General features: G+C 42.1%; 2 protein-coding genes across 4 annotated transcripts; both read left to right on the top strand.

Annotated features, from left to right (window-relative positions):
• Positions 1-337: 337 nt before the first annotated feature.
• LOC136365203 (serpin B6-like) lies at positions 338-5,587 on the top strand. The gene is made up of 6 exons (XM_066325549.1): positions 338-511; positions 1,555-1,692; positions 2,306-2,423; positions 2,660-2,802; positions 3,853-4,020; positions 4,687-5,587. Exons 1-6 carry the CDS (start codon positions 344-346, stop codon positions 5,086-5,088), a joined length of 1,137 nt encoding a protein of 378 aa, XP_066181646.1. The 5' UTR covers positions 338-343; the 3' UTR covers positions 5,089-5,587.
• A 1,143-nt stretch (positions 5,588-6,730) lies between these two features.
• LOC136365176 (leukocyte elastase inhibitor-like) lies at positions 6,731-15,080 on the top strand. 3 transcript variants are annotated; one of them, XM_066325538.1, is made up of 7 exons: positions 6,731-6,800; positions 8,081-8,256; positions 10,145-10,282; positions 11,068-11,185; positions 11,814-11,956; positions 12,672-12,839; positions 13,563-15,080. In XM_066325538.1, exons 2-7 carry the CDS (start codon positions 8,089-8,091, stop codon positions 13,962-13,964), a joined length of 1,137 nt encoding a protein of 378 aa, XP_066181635.1. In that variant the 5' UTR covers positions 6,731-6,800; positions 8,081-8,088; the 3' UTR covers positions 13,965-15,080. The 3 variants fall into 3 exon arrangements, with proteins under 3 accessions (XP_066181635.1, XP_066181638.1, XP_066181628.1); XM_066325541.1 differs by lacking the exon at positions 6,731-6,800 and adding an exon at positions 7,036-7,078; XM_066325531.1 differs by lacking the exon at positions 6,731-6,800 and adding an exon at positions 7,113-7,465.
• Positions 15,081-19,365: the final 4,285 nt, after the last annotated feature.

The following is a 19,365-nucleotide window of genomic DNA, read 5'->3' as shown; positions in this document are numbered from 1 at the left end:
AAAGGTGCATTTTTTGTTGAATAAACTGAGTTGTCCCCTGTTGTATCTTTTGTGCTCTGAGATCCTTAAAACGGACCATCAGGTCTCCTGCATATGTTTGTGGACCCTGACAAGGTTTGAGATGGAAATCCAGTAGCAGTCTCTAAAGTGGTAAAATTCCTCAAATGTGTAGTGTGGGATCTCAGGTGCTTGTGGCACCAAATCAGTCTCCAGTGAGCTGATAATTTTCCAACCTTTGCTGCCTAGTTTACCCTGGAATGTTTAAAGGAGAGAAAGAACAGTTTTGCATTGAAATCAGTGTGATCCATTGTTGTTCTGTGTTTTATGTCCCAGGCTCAGAAGCATGGAAAGCCTCCGTGCAGCAAACACCACTTTTGCTGTGGAGCTGTTCAGAAAGCTGTGTGAGAAGAACCGTGGGCAGAATGTGTTCTTTTCGCCATTTAGTATTTCTTCTGCTTTGTCTATGGTTCTGCTGGGTGCAAGAGGTAGCACTGAAGCCCAAATAAGCAAGGTAGGTCAGAATAAATCTAAAATGGATGGCATTTCATGTGATCATCTGTAGAAGTGAAGTGTCTTACAGTCTGTGACATGCACTTGTGCTAAGCTGCGATTGTCACTGTGCAGAGAGAAGAGGTCTTCCTCTGGTGTGTGTGTAAACAGAATCATTTTTCATTGTTTTTGAAGGGTGAGATTGCTTCATTCTCAACTGAAGATGTTCCTAGATCTAGTTTGCGGGATTTTAGTTGATGGATTTTAGTTGCAGGAACTGACGTTCTTTAATATGTACTTAGGATATACCTGGAATGTTTTTAATCTTCAGCTGGTGGCTAAATTAAATTATTTTTGTTTCCTTATTTGCTTGGGCTTAAAATCAGGGAACATATTTTCTGAAAAGAAAGGCAGACACACAAGAAATATTTTAAAAATCCCAGTGTCTGCATTTCGAACTAGTAACTGCAACTTGATTTATTCCTTTTTAAAAATTCGCTCAGGTAGCAAATATTTCTTGGCATGTGTTTTATGTAGGAAGTGACAATATGATGTTCAGAACCAGTTGTTTTGGTTTGGATGTTTGCTTCCTTTGCAAAGTAGGAGAGGAGTATGAACTCGTATTTTGTTTCTGTGCACTTTATAAAAGACTCTGCAAAACCTGCATTGTTGCCATAATGGGAGATATTCCAAATCTATCTGGACACAGTCCCGAACTACCAGCTCTAAGTGTCCCTGCTTGGGCAGTGCTTTGTAGCTGATTGTCCCCACAGGTCGCTTCCCACCTGGGCCATTGTGTGATCCTCTAGTGCTTGGCTTGAGGGCAGGAAAATCTGGGCTGCTGCTCTGCTGCTCCCTAATTTATAGCTTCTGCAACCTCTTGCTGGGTGTATCAGATATGCCTTGTAGGATAAGCTCCAGATGGGACGTGTAATGCAGAAATCTTTTGACTTTAAGTCATAGTAGTTAGCTTAAAAGTTGCAATTTTAATATAAAAACAACCATGCAGATTCAGTTTGTTTAGAGAAGTTCTGGACGCTGCTGTGGATGTTGGTCTCTGTGTAGGTGCTTTCTCTGAAGAATGCTCAGGATGCTCACAATGGGTATCAATCCCTTCTCTCTGAAATTAATGATCCCAACACCAAATACATCCTGAGAACTGCAAACCGGCTCTATGGAGAAAAGACCTTGGAGTTTCTTGCAGTAAGTAGCCCTTAAATTTGTTATGATTCTTAGTAGAATGTACTTGCTACCCCTTTCTTCTGGAGATCGAAGTCAGGCTTTGGGGTTTGCCTCTCAAATATTCTGGGCTGAGAGCCAGGAGTGCAATAGATTCTGCCAGAGCCCAGGGTATGAACCTGGTGGAGAATGTCCTTCAAATAATTTGTATTCTGAGTGTACACAAGCAGGGTAAAATCCATCAGTCTCTACACTCTGGGGTTCTGTCATCCATTCGCATATTTAGCTGTGGGACAAATGGTTGATGTATCTCTTAGCAAAAGTCTTTTACAGATCTATAAAATCATATGTCATGTCCCTGAAGCACAAAATAGAAACAAGAAAAAATACCCCCCACATTATTGTCAATGAAGTGTGGAAGTTTGTAGTGGAGTGCATGATCCATATCAATAAAATTGATTCCTAGTCCAAAGAAGTGATGAAAATCCTAGTAGGAACTTGTCATCCAGAACTTTACTGGCTTTGTATGAAGGAGTGGAAGGAAGGCAGGCAGATTTCCTTGGAGAACATAAGACTCATCTGTGTCTGAATGAAAGTGAATCTCTTGCTGACAATGTGCTGTGACTGTCCCTGTTAGTCTTTCCTAGAGTCCAGTCAGAAATCCTACCATGCTGGCCTAGAGCAGATGGACTTTGTGCATGCTTGGGAGGATTGCAGGAAACAAATCAATGGCTGGGTAGAGGAAAGGACTGAAGGTGAGTGCTTGGCCAAGTGGCCAGTTGTGTTGAATGGCAGCCATGGTTGGTGTAAACACCTACTTCAGGATGTAGGATTGTGAATTCAAACCACTGAAATTTAGGGCTGTTGCTTTGTATGGTCCATAAATCTCTTCTCTGTTGTGTAATAAATGCAGAGTATATGCTGTCTAGTATAATGATTCAATGCAAGTCAACCTGTGAATTAATGTGTGTTTTTCCTTTGTATCATAAAGGTAAAATTCAGAACCTGTTGTCAGAGGGGATTCTCAATTCCCTGACCAGACTTGTGTTGGTGAATGCCATCTACTTCAAAGGCAGCTGGGAAAAGCCATTCAGGAAACAGTGGACCAGAGAATCTCCTTTCCAAATTAATAAGGTATGATGTGCTAAAATGCTGACAATATGCTATTAGGTGGATGTTGTCTGAAACAAGCAACTTTGAGAAGAAATGAAATCTTTCAAGCAGGGTTGCCTTGGATAGGCTGTATGAGATTCCTTATGCCCCCTCCCTTTCATATGAACACCCTCTTTGCTGAGTTCCTCTGAACTTGGACATAGTTCATGTAGCACAAAGAGAGGTGTTAAAGTTTGTGAATTTAGGTCTTCTTCAGTCAGAGCTTCCCTGCTGCATTTCTGCCCCTGAGCCATTCCAAAAGAAATGGAAAACAAATCTCCTTTGAAGAACTGTGTGCTGTGTAGTTTTGTTTTTAGAAGCAGATTAGTGCTTTTGATGGGGGCTTGGGCAGTGGCATGGGCAGGCCATGGCTGCCCCTCAGGATCCCCTGCAGCTCTGAGTTGGCCTCCAGGAGTCACTAACAAGAACTGGCAATGTGCCACTCTTAACTCACCTGCATGAAGGAAGCATTGTGGAAGACTGAAGCCCCCATGCCTGTCTGGGAACTGTCCCTTTCGCACTGATGAAATAAATGCCAGAATGTTTGAAAATGCTAATGTTACTTTTAAATAATGGAATATTTCTGCTTATCCCAGACTACCTCTGTCAGCAACTTCAGAGACTGCTGGACTGATTAATTTCCTGACACCTTGCTCTCTCCCTCTGTGAATGTGTTGAAAAATTTGACAGCAGTATTGAGAGTCACTGTTCCATGTTTTATTCCAGTGTTTCGCATTTTGTATTCCAGTGCAAACTTAGAACCAGGTTTGAAGATGCAACACCAACAGCATATAGGGCTGATGACTAATCTCCTTTTGAGTTGTGGTGGAATATTGTGCATTGCTGCTGCACCAGGCCAAGTTCTACCTCATGCTTTCCAAAAGACAGTTGTAGGGCTGCTTTGTGATGTGCGGCCAATTCTCTTTGGTCAAATCCTAAAAGGCCCTGAGTAACTCACTGCCTGCTTCCAGCTGGAAGTTTGAGACCCAGCTGGAAGCTCAGCACTAACTGTTGGCATCTCTTGATTTCTAGAATGAGACCAGACCTGTGCAGATGATGTTCAAGGAGGCAAATTTTAACATGACTTACATTGGGGACCTGCAGACCAAAATCCTTGAGCTCCCCTATGTGGGTAATGAACTGAGCATGATCATCCTGCTCCCTGATGCAATCCAGGATGGATCCACAGGCTTAGAAAGAGTAAGTTGTTGATCTGAGTGCAAAGACAGCCTGAATCCTTCCAGGGAAGAAGTCTGATATTGCAGAGAGACCTGCAGTTCAGTCCCGGAGCAATTGTGCCCCTGGTACTCAAGGCCAGCAGAAATGTCCCTCTGCTCCCTGTCCCCAGAGTGACTTCCCGTGCCATGTCCTTGCTGCTCAGGCTGTGTGCTGCTGCCTCAGGCAGAGGCTGTGGAAGAAGAGCTGTCCCTGCTGAGGAGCAGAGGTCAGCTGTGGTTGTGGTGAAGGCACAGGATGGTGATGCTGGAATGTGGAGAGGGGGATTTTGGGTGGGCTCTTTGCAAGTCCTGTGGCTTATCCTCTAGATGTTCTGTGCTGAGCAGCTGACAGGGGTTGTGTGCCCCACTGCCGGGAAAGGGGCTCACAGGGAAGGGCAGGATCACTTTTGTAGTGAGGGTAGATTACATATTTGTTCTCTTTGGCACTCTGGACAAGGAGTTTATTTCTAAGGTTTCTTGAGTCTTTTATTCCCCTATTTAAAATGAAAAGAAAAGTCTCACAGGCTTCATGCCTAACCCAGGGAAAATAAATGTGCTGTGTGAAGAAACACACATAAAGCATTATTTTGGTTGTGTAATATTGACTCAGTTCTTACTGTAATTAAGTAAATTAGTGATTTTTTTTCAGCTGGAACGAGAACTTACTTATGAGAAGCTGATGGATTGGATCAGTCCAGAAATGCTGAGGTCTACACAGGTGATGGTGTATTTACCCAGATTTAAACTGGAGGAAGATTATGATCTTAAACCTATTTTAAGAAGCATGGGAATGTCTGATGCATTTGACTTGGGGAAGGCAGACTTCTCAGGAATCTCATCTGGCAAGGAGCTGGTGCTGTCTGAAGTGATTCACAAGTCCTTTGTGGAAGTCAATGAAGAAGGCACTGAAGCAGCTGCTGCTACTGGGTTGGTTGTGAATTGCTATGCCATGAGAGCTGTAGAATTCACTGTTGATCATCCCTTCCTCTTCTTCATCCAGCACAACAAAACTGGCAGCATTTTGTTCTGTGGCAGGTTTTGCTGTCCCTAAGGAGGAGATGTCTTGGCAGCATAGGGGCCATCACATAAATAAACTTACATTTCCCTAGAAGAAGGTGATTCCTTTTGCACTAATTGTCTCTCTGAGCTGTGCCTGAACCCTCTTCTGCAGTCTTGATCTCTGACTTGGCAGGAATAACAGAGCTGCTTAGACAAAGACAGCAGCTGCCATGTCCAAGCCCCCCTGCACCTGTGTGCGCAGGTCTCCAGGTTCTTACTGACATAAGAACCATCCCACTTCCTCTGAGAGCGCTGCTTCTGTGCTTGACTTCACTTTTGGTGTCCAGCAGGCAGAGTGAGGTAGTGAGAGCCCATGGGAGAGAAGAAGTTACTTTTGTTTGTGGTAAGGCTGGAGCACATTTGTAGCAGCCCTCCTCTTTTACCTTCCACTCTCATCCATTTAGTGCCTTGATCCATTGCCTGGAGCTGAAAGGAGTTTGTGGCAGCCCATTTCAGGTATTGCTGAGCACCCTGCATAGATGTGGGGGTTTGACTAACTGGACCAGCACTTAGGCAAGAAGATTTTTGCAGCACATGTCTTCAGAGGGTGTTATGGATTGAAAACAATCATGACAGGGGATCTTGAGTTTATTCTGTGTCACCTGGTTCTAGTCCTTTAACAAGGGATGTACTCCTAACTGCAGAATAGCAAAGACAAAGCTGAAACAGCTTTCCTGACACAGGGGTATGTCTTGCACTTTCTTTTTTAGAAATACTAAAAGAACTTTAAGTACTGTAGATTTGTTTCTTTGCGCTACTATTAGTAGTACATTTTTAAACCAGTTTTCTGAAAACCCGAAATATTTCCTGTAGTTCTAGCTTCAGTGTAGCTTGTTTGGAATTCATCACTATACACAGGATTTTTCTGGATAGGGAACCCGAGGCATTTACTTGGGTTGCCATGCATTATTGATTTGCCTTGAAAGGATTTTAGGATATTTCCAAGGATAGCAAAGGAGTCCCTAGATTTTTTAATTTTTTTTTTTTTTTCTGGGCAGGGCTGCTATGCTTTCTCTTGGTTTTTTGCACAGGTTCATGAAGACCAAGGCCTGGTAGACACTATCCGAAAGGTGCTTGATGTCCCTATCCTTTATTCAGTGCACAGCAACCCAGCTGTCTCAGGTGAAGCAAACAAAAGCATTATTTGCAGGGGAAAGGGACGAGACCCAACACTTCTGTCACCAGGACGCATGCCACACGCTCCAGTTAAAGGCTGGTGCTATGCACCTGAAACCAGTATTGGCTGCATTGTTGGGACATCCTGGGAGCAAAACCGAGGACTGATGGAGAACAAAGATTGTCCTAAACCAAAGAAAACTCTCCATGCAGTTACTTTCTCTGGAAGGAAAAAAAAAAAAAAAAAAAAAAAAGGAAAAAAAAAAAAAAGGCGCGAAATAACTTTATAAAGGATGAGTAAATAGAGACACAGGGTGGGAAGGCAGAGGGGAGCCTCCCTGGACAGCCAGGGTGCGCTTGCCCCTCGGGTCTAAAACACTTGGATCTCTTACCGCTGGCGCAAGGTAGGGGTTGTTGGTTAATCCCACTCGCCGGGACACTGGGGACCTGGGGACACCCGGACAGGAGTGGCGGGGTACCACCTGCCGCCCCGCCCCGTCCCGCCCCGGCGGGGTCCCCGCGCTGTCACTGCGCAGCTCGGCTCCTTCCGATCCATCGCATCCCGCTCGGCTCCGCACCGCCCGGCAGGTAGGCGGCCAAGCGGGGCTGCCTCCGGCCCTGCCCCCAGCGCATCCTACGGGAACGGGACGGTAACGGGACGAGAAGGGGAAGTTTTTCCTCTCCGCTTCAGCGGCGGGGTCTGGCGGGGCGGAGGGCGCTTCTCGGGCTCCGGGGGTGGGCATTGGTGACAGCTGGTTTGGGTGAAAGGCTTGCGCAGTGAGCTAAACGAAAGTGAAAGTACGCCCTGGGGCTTGGGTTTGGATATTTCGAGGGGCGTGGGTGGTCTTTCTTTAGCCTACGGCTCGGTAAGAACTTTGCAAAGGTGCCCGGTGTTTATGCGTGTGGCACGGAGGAAGCCGATAGTGATAATTTTGCAATTGCTGTAGAAAGACTGCAAGAAACACCCAAATTTTGGTCTTAACTCCTCCACGCGCTTGGGTCCGGAGGAGAGAAAGAACAGACCGAGGCTCCGGCTGGAAGCAAGCACAGAGCAGCCGGACTCTGAGCTGGGCGAGCAGGAAGCTTGCACAGCATCCAGCGGTGCCGCCCTGGCCCTTGCGTGGGGTTTTGTGCCTGAGCCGGTCCCGGCACCCTTCAGCCTGCTCGTGAGCATCTCCCCAAAATGCATCGCTGCCCGGTGTCAGCCCTGCAGCTTTGCCTCTTGGGCGCGTCGCTCGTGTCCCCGGCGCTCGGTAGGTGACCTGCAGCCCCCCGAAGCGCGGCTCCGTGCCGTGCCCTGGGACCGCCCGGCCGGGGTGGTGCTGGCGGCGGGCAGGCAGCTCCGTGCTCTCCACTGCTCAAAGGCAGCCTGCACCCAAGCCTTTGGCAGGGTTGACAGCGCTCAGGGACATGGATTTCAAAACGGGCATGTTACTGAGAGGTGTCTGAATGTGCCTGAGCAGATACTTTGAATGTCCTCTGTGCACTGTAGAGGAGCAGAGGGAATGCTGCAGGAGGAAGAGCCCTGGCGTGTGCTGGGTCTGTGAGGCTGAGGGACTTTTGCAATCCTACCAGCACTTCCATTATATACTTCCCATTTCAGATCTGCAGGACAGGAATTTTTAAAAATAACGTCTATAAAGTTAGTATGATAAGTAAGGTTAGAATACACAATTAACGTAGAAAAATCCCCTGCTTTTACAATGTGATTGATTGATTCTTTTTTAAGAATAAGGCGCACTGACAAGGATATTCTTACTATTTCTGTAAGCAGCTGCATCCAGTTTAATCCAGTGTTTACTGTGTGAGTCACACAAGGTGTTTGAACGATGTTTCCCAGGGTCCTTATCAACTGTTTTGTTTTTCAGCTATAACCATGGAGAACCTGTCTGATGCCAACAGCAGATTTGCACTTGATCTGCTCAGAAGGTTTAGTGAGGCCAACCCAACAGGAAATGTCTTCTTTTCTCCTGTCAGTATCTCTGCTGCTCTGGCCATGGTCCTTTTGGGGGCCAAAGGTAATACAGAAACCGAGGTGTTGAAGGTTAGTAAAATAAAATGGTCATTAATTTTATATTTTATCTACATAAAAAAGGGTTGTGTTTTAGAGGAGGGAAGATTAAATGAGGGTATTTTTATCTGTTCAGGACAGGATTTCTGTCTTGCACACTGAGTCTTCCTCAGATTGCATCTAGTTACCCTCTGCCTACCCAGCTCGAGAGCCCTCTGTCTGTATTTTCTATGACCCTTGTTGCTCATTTAATTTCACTTATTAATTCTTGACAGAGGAAACTAATGACATCAGTCAGTCCCCTTTTAAATTGATCATGACTTCCAGCAGCAAGGCTTTATGAGTATTCATGAGACGTTTTGACAAACTATTGCTTTATGATACAAGACCACCGTGGTATGTTCATTTTTAATCATTATGTGTTTATATACCACAGTAGCATTATATAGGGTAGGTAGGATAGTTTAAAAGACCCTCCATATAAATTGCAAAACTGGTGCACAAAGGAGTGTGCTAGTTTCTCCTGAAACCTGTGTCATGCAGGGGACTTGGTCGCTGTTATTTTTGCACTCTCGTTACGCTAACGCCTGTAAAAAGGTGTATGAGTCTCCTCATGGCAGTCATCATCATGCATTTGCCTATGAATAATTTCACCTTTGTATTCTGGACTTTAGGAGGAACTGTTTTATACTGTTGAGTGTTGCCCTGCTTACTCAATAAAATTACTTTCCCACTGCTTGTTCAAACAGACTTTGAACGTATTTCATGTAATCAGACTGACAGCCCCACCTAGGATAAACCTACTGACAGCAGAAATCATGCAAAAGGAACTTGGGGGGGGAAATAAATGTCTTTCAACACAGTCATTCTCAACAGGGCATGTCCCATAATACTTCACTTAGGAACACAATGCTAATTAAAGAGGCAGCGATTAGCAATTGTTGAGAGCTGTTTGCAAGGACACAAAAATTTGTTTCCGGGATCACAATTCTGTTGTGAGGTTGCCTCCGTGATGTTCCTGCTCAGCCATTTGCCTGTACAGCAGCACAGCTTGCACTGAGGTGCTCAGTGAAGCCTGACCAAAAACCCAGTGAGAGGAAGAGAAGGCTTTCCTTTGAACCCAGTCACTGCTTCACAGCAGTCTTCCCTAATGGAAACACATGGTTTCAGTTTGGATAGGAGTGTCCCTGCTTTGGTGTAGCTTTCCCTGCCCATGAGATCTTGCAGCTTCTGCTGTGATATCTTTAAGCCTTGGCCAGCCAGCTTGCCTCTGGAAGAGGAGATACTGGGAAAGAGATATTGCAGTGATGCATTTGATCTTAAACCTAATACATACTTTTATAAATATATATATATGTAGTATATATACTTATACAAAAAAGTATATAGGAAGTGCATATATATTTATGGAGTTATATTTTCATAAAATGATAAAAGATGATTGCTCTGAGTTTTCTTAATACCTCACCTGTGATAGTGCTGATTGTATATTCTGAAAATATACAACCCCAGGTTCCCTTGGGCTAAAGGGGGCACCAAGAAAGCAGAAGAGTCTCCACAACATCATCTCTTTTTTTGATTCCTCACCTGGGAACGAGTTCTTGGGCCCAGTGGTCCACAGAGGAAAGGCCCACAGAAATGCAGACAGGACTGGGGGTTGTGAGCAAGAGCTTCAGCTGTGACTGTGTATAAACCAGGATGTCAATACAAGTGGCTGACATGGTCAGTGTAGCACCAAGGGAAAGTTTGATTCATCCTTTGAGGTTTACAGAAGTCTGTGAGCAGCATCCAGCCTTTTCTTTTCTCTTTCTCCAGCCAGCTACTGTTCCTACCCTGCCGCATCAGGCCTCCTTTACAGATTCACCATATGTTCTTTTAAGACAGTCTTAACAGCAGCTACTTCACTGTATTTTTATTTCAGACGCTTCATCTGGACAAAGTTGAAGATGTTCATTCAAGATTCCAGGCTCTGACAATGGATATAAACCGAAGCAATGCTCCCTATCTCTTACGGCTGGCCAGTCGGCTCTTTGGGGAGAAGTCCTACAGCTTTCTGCCGGTACAGTGGTGCCCATCAGGATGGCATGTGGTGGCATCTGGGGGGAAAGTGCAGCTGCTTGAGTATTTATGAAGTACAACTATTTCCAAGCCTATTTCTAAATGTTTCTGGGAAGTTAACAAGTGTTTCATATTTGCTGTGTGCATTTCCATAGCAGTGGGCATCTGTGCCTCTCACCTAAAGGGTGTAACACAGCAAATCCTTTTCTCTTCTTGTTCACTTCTGCTGGTCTTGTCCTCAGGGAAAGAATCACTCATCTATATTCTTAGTTTACAGTAACTCTCATGTAAACATCCCACTCTGTTGCAGCCAGTTCTGCTTCTGTTGCAATCAGCTTTTTAGGATTTTCATCGGAGTAGTACCACATAACTTCAGTGTTTTTGAAAACACGATTTATTTGGGAGGGGATATCCAATATGTTTTACCAACATGCCTCTTCATCAGTGAATTACAACTTTGTGTGCAAATAGGTTGTTATTTTTGTCCCCCTTCAGCTATTTTGGAGAGTTTTGTTTTATCCTAGCTGTGCTTGAGCCTGTTTCAGAATTATGAGAAATATTACAACACCTGCAGTAAGCACCATCAGCTCTAGACATGGCTGGTGTACTATGAGGCTTTCTCTAAGAGTGGGGAAGAAACCTATTAACTTCAGAACTCCCCCAGGCAGCACTGTTAAGACTCCACTTCAGAGCTGGTGACAATCTGAGTACACCTTATATACCTGATAATTAGATGTTTTCTTAACTTCATGCATTGAAAGCTATTCTTACTGTTCCAAAATCCAGGATTTCCTGACTAAGACACGGAAATTATATGGGGCTGATTTGGCTACAGTTGATTTTCTTCAGGCTTGTGATAAAGCCAGGAAAGAAATTAATCAGTGGGTCGAGGAGAAAACTGAAGGTAGGTTACTTTTTTTTTGGTTCATAACTGGCAGTGTTTGGTATCTTAGGAGCAGGAATGGGTTTTATTCTCTGCTGTCTTTAGAACAGTTTAATTCTGCCATGGGATACTCATTTGATGCATGGACAGAACCAGAAATTACCTAAGCAAGACATTTGAACAGTTCCATAAGTCCAGAGATTTTTCCATTCTGTTTTTGTGTTCAGGCCATGAGTGGAGGAGACATGCCTAAACATGGAGATGTACTCATGAGTTGGAGATTTTGTTTTAGTTTCTGTTGGTCCATATATATATTGTATATGTATTTCAAAATTCACTATTCCTTCATGTGGGTGTTCTGAAGTTCTTGTATGATGAGTAGAGATGAGTGGCATGTGACAGTTTAGACTAACAATATTACATTTTCATCAAATCACTATATAGCAAAAGTTATAGCAGTATTTACTAAGAAAAACTACGGTGAAGTAGAGAGACAGGTACTGAAATACACATTATTACAGGAATAGATTGGTTTTATATTTGTAGTATTTCCACGGCATCAGTTTCTCCATGTATATTTTATATGCCATCAACTTACTATGTGATTTTGTTGTGACCCTTTTTTTTTTTTTTTTTGCTGCCTCTGAAGGCAAAATCCCCGATCTGCTGTCTGAAGGCTCAGTTGATAGCATGACCAAGCTGGTCCTGGTCAATGCTATTTATTTCAAAGCCAACTGGGCTGAGAAATTTCAAGAAGCTGACACCACTGATGCACCGTTTCGACTAAATAAGGTAGGATGTGTCTAATGAAAAGGTCTAATAATATAGGTGGTAATGTGGAGTTTTGCTTACAGATCAAATAATTAAGAAATATAAAGAAATTTATTAATACTTTAATTATTTTTTATGGATTTTAGTATTCTGTGTTCAGCAAGCTCTTTGTTGTCTCACTCACTAGAATTGTGTTAGTGACAATTCTCACCTATGGTTTAGAACCTAGAAGGGTTTCTGTCTGCAGCAGATCATCATCTATGGACTGTGTCTGTTTGTGATGCTAGGTAAGCAATCTTAAAATGACAGGACATTTTGATTAAGCCCCATCTTCTTGTTCTATATTCTGCTTATGTTAACAGCTTTACAAGTTACTGTATGCAGTCATCTGCTTTATGCTAAACAGAGCTGATCTTTGTTGGCTTAATATTTTCGTACAGCAGTTTGAAGAAACTCCTTTGGTTTCTGTCAGGACTGTGCTATAGAAGCCAAGAGAGAACCAAATATAATACAAACTCATTATTTCTTCAGAAAGAAGAAAAAAACAACTTCTTCTGAACAGAAATCCTTCTTTTCAGAAATTGTTATTAAAGAGGCAGTCAGAAGTCTGAAAAAAGCAGTTCTATAATGAAGGACAAGTGTGTACATAAATGCAATTTTAACTTACTTGTTTCCTAGCAGTTCTTTAAATGAGTATTTCCTTAACTGTTACCTTGGGTGCCTTTTATCCATCCAGAATGAAAGAAGGACAGTAAAAATGATGTATCAGAAAAATAAATTTAATTTTGGATACCTTCCCGAAGAGAAGATCCGTGTTTTAGAGCTGCCTTATGAGGAAAGAGAACTTAGTATGATCATCCTGTTACCTGAGGACACTGAAGAGGACTCCACTGGACTGCAGAAGGTGACCTATCTAAGTTAATGCAGTTGTTCCATGTTTTTAAGTTCAGCCATTCAAAATGAAAGCCTCAGTGAACCCATGTTCTCAAGGCACCGGATCTATCTGGTGTATTTTTAGACAACTCTCTACTAGTGCAGCAATGAAATAAAAATGGATGTACTACTTCAGGAAGAGAAGTTGTGTTCTGATTTTGTAGCTTGTATCCCTGTGTATCCTCTGCTGAATGGAATCATGATGGAGACTGAAAACAGAATTAACTTACCTCAATTCTTTGTTTTTAATGACAGAATTCGTCTTTCAGTAGCTTTGAAAGTCTTCCTTTTCTTAACCATAAAGTAGTGAGACTGTTTTCCATTAAATGACCAGCTTCTTTGAGCTCTTTGATTACGATTTTTGTTACTTGTTTTTAATTAGGTAATTCCATTTAGTTAGATTAAACCGTAAGAAGACTGGCTTGCTCTCAGTGCATGTTTTCCCCTCTGTAGATTGCAGCAAGAGGCAAATGTCTGCATTACTTTGTAAAGTACAAACTACAATAACTCCACTTAATTTTAATAGTATGTTTTTAATCTCTATTTAGCTAGCAAAGATGTTCATGATGTATGTTCCTTTTTGCATAGCTGCTTTACCATTGTATAATGCTCTATAAATAAAGCGTCATAAACATTACTGAAAATGAAATACTACACTGGTGATAAGTAATGCTCTCTGTCCTTTGAATTCCAGATGGAAAGGCAGCTTACCTTAGAGAAGCTCCAGGAATGGACACGTCCAGAGCATCTGTATTCCGCTGACGTTCATGTGCGTTTGCCAAAGTTCAAGCTGGAAGAAAGCTACAACCTTAAATCAGATTTAGCTGCTCTGGGCTTGCTGGATGTATTTGACAGTGGCAAGGCTGACTTGTCAGGAATGTCAGGGGCACGTGACCTCTTCCTCTCTGAAGTTGTCCACAAGGCTTTTGTGGAAGTGAACGAGGAAGGCACGGAAGCTGCAGCTGCCACTGCTGGCATTGCTATGCTCTGCATGGTCATAGAAGAGGATTTCAATGCTGACCATCCTTTCCTTTTCTTTATTCGCCACAACCCAACACAAAGCATACTTTTCATGGGCAGATATGCTTCCCCATAAAAGAAAACATAGCATTTGCAGCAGTTCCTGCTGTTGTTAATGAAAGGTTTGTTCCTGAATGAGTTAATCCTTCTGTTGTGAGTTCCTAGTAATTTGACTGAGATTCTGCCTTTCCATTAAAACAACCCCAGAGTATAGGAGGAGTAATTTATTTTTCTTTCTCAGGATTGACATCTTTATTGAACAAGGAAAATCTTGACTGTAGGCAGAAGAAGTCTTGGAGTAAAAATAAATTTTCTTGGAAGAAATGCATGTCTCTTAAAGCACAGTATCAGCCTTTATGCATCCTCACATGGGTTTTTCTGTCAACAGGTCCCCATTGGTATAACCAGTCACTCCTTAATAATCCAGTCACTCCTTATGCATAAATACTAAGTTGTTCTTGCAAAGCTATTCCTCCCCTAAAATCTTGCTTTACAAAAACAGTGTAATAAAATCAATCTAGACACCAAAAGGCATGTCTCAAACAGCTGGGTTTACCCAGTTCTATCATGAAATAGAAGGTCAGATAACATTTGTTTAGAGGCATCTATTAATAGAGAAGGGATTAAGCTATTTAAACAAAAGCAACTCCTTGAAAAATTGCAACAGAGCTTTTGAATGAGAGGGAGAAAAAATGAGTAAGAAGTTTAGGTGACATGTTTAAAGAGGATTTTAAAAATTTACACTAAATGCTACGAGAAAATGTCTCAGGGATTAGAGGTTTCAGGTGCCTTTTCGAAACTTCAGAAGCTGCCAATATGACATTAGATGCTAGCCAGAACCTATGTCATTCCCAAAAGAAATTTTGTGCTTCCCAGAGGAGGACTGGGCATAATCTGCAACAAATATCTGATGTTTCTCTTTATGTACAAGGATTCTACATTTACTGAGCTAACTTCCACTACCTCTAAATGCACAAACCTCTGGTGCTGTACCACAGCCTTATTCCTGGTAGCCAGTGTAATTGCCTACTGTCATGTTCTGTGTTTATTTTTGGAAGTTATTTGCTTGTATCTTGGGTACTGTAACATCTACCTGTACGACCTCAGGTCTGAATGGGGCACAGTAATATATATAATTGCAATGGTATTTTAATTTTGTCTTTAAGCAACAAATAAAAGTCTTTTACCTAAACTTTTGTTCAGAATGGCAGATTTTTTGCATGCAATTTAGTATTTCAGAGTACCAAAATAACTGTCTGAAGAGCAGATCCAAAGAAAACCACTGGTGCACAGCAGGTGCGACCAGCTGTCTGAAGTCGTTCAGAGTAGGTGAAAACACTGAAAACCAAATTACTCAATAGAGGAGATGATTGCATGAACCAGCAGCTTCCCCTGGAAGTGTAAGATGAGCTGCTCACCCACACAGGGAACAGGGGGAGTCACGGTTTTAAGAAATGGCACAATATTGGTCTGCAATACCTGGCTGCAAAGGCTCTGGTGGGTTTGCAAAGGAGAACATGTATTGCAGCTTGCAGATATGAATGCAATCGTCTCTGCACCGAGTGCTTCAAAAACCCAATGCCTTGCAAACCAAAAGTACTAGCCCAAAACCCATGCAAAAATTTGGAACACTTTGATGTTGTGTTTGTTCTGAGTTTCTGGGCCTTGTCTCAGCATTTTAGCAAAAAAAAAGCTGCTGCTGCTGAAGACAGGGTGTGACAAAGCAAGGCTCAAAACCTTCATTTTAATTACATCCTTATCTTTATTTGCACAAACTCAGTCAATGTGTGCAAGATAAATGATGGAAGACTTTTAGGGCAGCAATTACCAGGAAGTCAGAAGAAAGATAAAACCTTGCATAATTGTACAAATCAGCATAGCTTTATGAGGAGACTGATGTCTGTCTCTATTGTGTTGGTATCAGCACTCAGTAACTGAACTGTAACTCAATTGCATTGAGAAAAGTTTGGTTTTCTACAAACAGGGTGCACAAAACAAAATCTCAGCAATAAGAAGCGCAATAAAATCAGCTTCACATTCAACCATTCAAAAAACCCAGCAACCCTACTCGCCAATATTCCCCTCCCATAATTTATGTCCCACAATAATATGGTTGTGTTTCTCCTTAATACTCCTGGCTTTTTTCCTGCTTGTTTTTTTTTTTTTTTTTTTTTTTTTTTTTTTTTTTTTTTTTTTCCCCAGAACAAATGACTGACAAGAGCCAACTCCAACAGAGAAAACAGGCATGATGTCTGTATTCACATTTCTAAATGATAATATGCTGCTTCAACTACCTATTGAGAAGGGTTTTGTTAATAGAACTACTGAATGAACACAGGCCTCACTAAGTTCAAAACAGGGTAATTTTGAGGACAAGATGTTTTAACTGAGGAAAATGGTAGAAAATGTAATTTTAATGAGGTAAAGAGAAACAAGATGAGAGACTGAAAGCTCAGAAGTCTCAATATAAAATCAGGAGCTTAGCCTTAGCTTGAGGAAAGTAGCAGTCAAAAATTGACACTCACTGCATTAAAAAAATACTGAATGCAAAATCTTTGGGTTTTATTACACTTAGGAATGCAACATTAAAAAGTCAGCGTGACTGCAGTTAAACTTCCTAAGAAGGAACTGGTAAATTCCTGAGCACCTTGAGTACCCTGTCCAAAACCAATTTGCAACAGGCTGCTGGTTTTAGTAGACAACATGAGAGATTCTCCCAGTGGAATAGAGGATTATAGTGGCTGGATTTCCCCCTTCATTCTGGCGTCTCCTAAACTGACCAGCCTTTATATAACAAGACAAAACTCTGAGAAATATTTGTTCACTGTTCTGTGATGAGTAACCCAGACTTTGTCCTGCTGCTAACAAACTTCCTAGGAAAGGCCTTTGGTTTTGCAATTTAAACAGAAAAACCACCACCAATTGTCTGCTTTTCGTCTGATTCATACAGTCGAAATTGCTCATCCTAGGAAGTACATACCACAGTATGGATAAGGAGGAGACTTATCTCTGTGTTTTACATCACCTTATAATAGAGATAAATTTACTAGAGATAAATTTACACAGATGAGTTAACTCAGAGCATGTGTAGTTATACTTTTGCAGTTAAAAGTTTGTACATATGTGTACATATGACCAAAATCCTCTTAAAGTACAGAAACCTGATCAAGTCCTTGGAGATGGATGTTTGTCTTGATTTACTACAGTTTATTACAGAAAGAAGAACACTGCAGTTCTCTTGCTCCTACTTAAATAAAAGGGTACAAATGAAATCAGAACTTCACTTTTGGTTTGGGTTTCCTTTTTTTAAATTTTTTTTGGGTTAGCTTTTTGTTGTTGATATTTTTTTGCCCTGTAGTGAACCACTAGTTCTGTCTTATTATCTTGTGGTACCATCTAAATGCATGTTGTTAGCCACATTCATTAAGAGGTCTACACAATCCCAGACTACTTAGTAACAATAAAAGACAAAAACCACAGCCAAAATCCTGGAGAGCACAGCCTGTCTGGAAACGTGCTGAACGTGCCAGGTAGCTGCTGGCAATTCAGATAATGAATTCATCCCAGCAGCCAAAAACTGTATCGTCAGGATAGACGGGAATTCAAACAATCAGCTTGTATAAACACTTCTATTTAGAAGTCGTTTCATGGCAAATGGTATGCAGTCATTTTGGTCAAGTGCTTTTCTCTGAACATGAGACAAAATGCTCACAGAAAAGGGAAAACAATGCAGTCCAGAGGTTAAACTGAGGGTTTCAATCCTTTGTGCATGGAAAACAGGACAAGAAAAATAAAATACAAGTAATGATTTTGCATAAATATTTAGTATAAGAGTCCGGACTACTCCTTGCCAGCTGTATCATCCACGTTTTTATCTGTGAGAGTCAAACAAACTAAACGATGGAAACAACATTTATTAGGTAATTTTCTAAACAATTCCCGCAATAGAACTCATCTGGGGCATTGTTTAATAAATACTTCTGTTGTGGCTAGCCGTATCTTTCACATGGGCATGTTACTACTGGAAGAAACAACTTATATCAGTACAATTTGTTTCTAAAGCATTGAATTTCCCAACATGGAATGGCTATGGCACGGCCTTTCTCATGATGCCTATTATTTCTTAGCGGGACAAGTTGTGTAAGAGAAAAAGAGATCATGGCATGGTGGATTTTTATGGTGTTGCTGACAGCAGAAGCAACCATTACCTCATGGGATCCAAACTTATGGGATCCAAATTTTCTAGTGATACCGCAATATTTGCTATTTCCTTTAAGCCCTTCACTCCGAAGAGTTAATAAATATATCACTGTATCAGCATGCAATTCATAACCACTTCTGACCTTCCGAGAGCTTTTCAGGGTTAACCCCAGGTGGTCAAAAGCCGGAAAACTCACCCGCCCACCCGTCTCCGCGGCCACCCGGGGACACCGCGGCCCCCGGAGCCACTTGACATCGGCTCAGGAACACCCATCCCGCCTCCTGGCTTTTTAACTTTTTTTATTTATTTATTTTTAATTTATTTTTTTTCACGGTTCCCGGTGCTGCCAGCGTCTTCACGCGGCTTGGATTGAAAGCAGTTTTCCAAGTGGATATAACGTTATTGAATAGCCGTTTTGATTTATTAAAAAAAAATATATGGATATTGGTTTAATACCCATATCCAACTATGACGGACAAAGACTCTCTAACAGTTTGAAGTTAGAAAGTGTATGTTTATTACGACGCCGGGCAGCGTGAGGGGATAGCTCCCAAATACACACCGCAATTTACAGATGCTCACAGGGTCTTTTTATGTACAGGAGAACTGAATACCCAAACCACAAATGCATATTCATAACTCTGGTCCATCCCATTCCCCGCTTTTTTAGCTAAAAAACAATTAAGCATGCGTAGTTTGTTCCTTGAAATGGGTCGGTGGTCCTTCTTATGGGCTGGGGTCTCAAAATGATGAAGTAAGATGGGTCTTCCTCACTTTGACTTTTTAACCTTTTAGTGTTGGTGACACCTGGATCCTGTTTTCTCAAGAATATCTGATTTATGATCACGTTATATTCTTGTAGTCTACTGATTAAGTTGACAGGCCTCCTGATTTATCAGTTCCTTAAATCCAGCTTCTATTAACAAAGGGAAGTTTACCTCAACAACATCTAGTTAGCAAAGGGAAGTCTACCTCAGCAACATCTAGTTTTCTTCAAAACCAATGTCTCGGTTTCAAGATGAAAAGCGGAATTAAAAGGTGGCTTTTCCATCGTTCGTGGGCCGAGGGAACAGAAAGGGACCTGCAGACACGGGAGGCACTGACCCAGAGGTCTCCGGAGCCCGCGGGGGCGGTGCCGCAGCAGCTGCGGTCCCTTCAGCGCATTGTAATTTTTGGAACGAATTTCTAATAAAATGCCGTGTAGGCAACGATTTTATCTTCTTATATTTATCTTTCCCTATCGGTGCTGCCCACAAAAACTTTCGAGAGAAAAGGC

The sequence above is a fragment of the Sylvia atricapilla genome, chromosome 1 (assembly GCF_009819655.1).
Source record: "Sylvia atricapilla isolate bSylAtr1 chromosome 1, bSylAtr1.pri, whole genome shotgun sequence".
Lineage (NCBI taxonomy): Eukaryota > Metazoa > Chordata > Aves > Passeriformes > Sylviidae > Sylvia > Sylvia atricapilla.
This window is presented reverse-complemented; position numbering and strand designations above follow the sequence as displayed.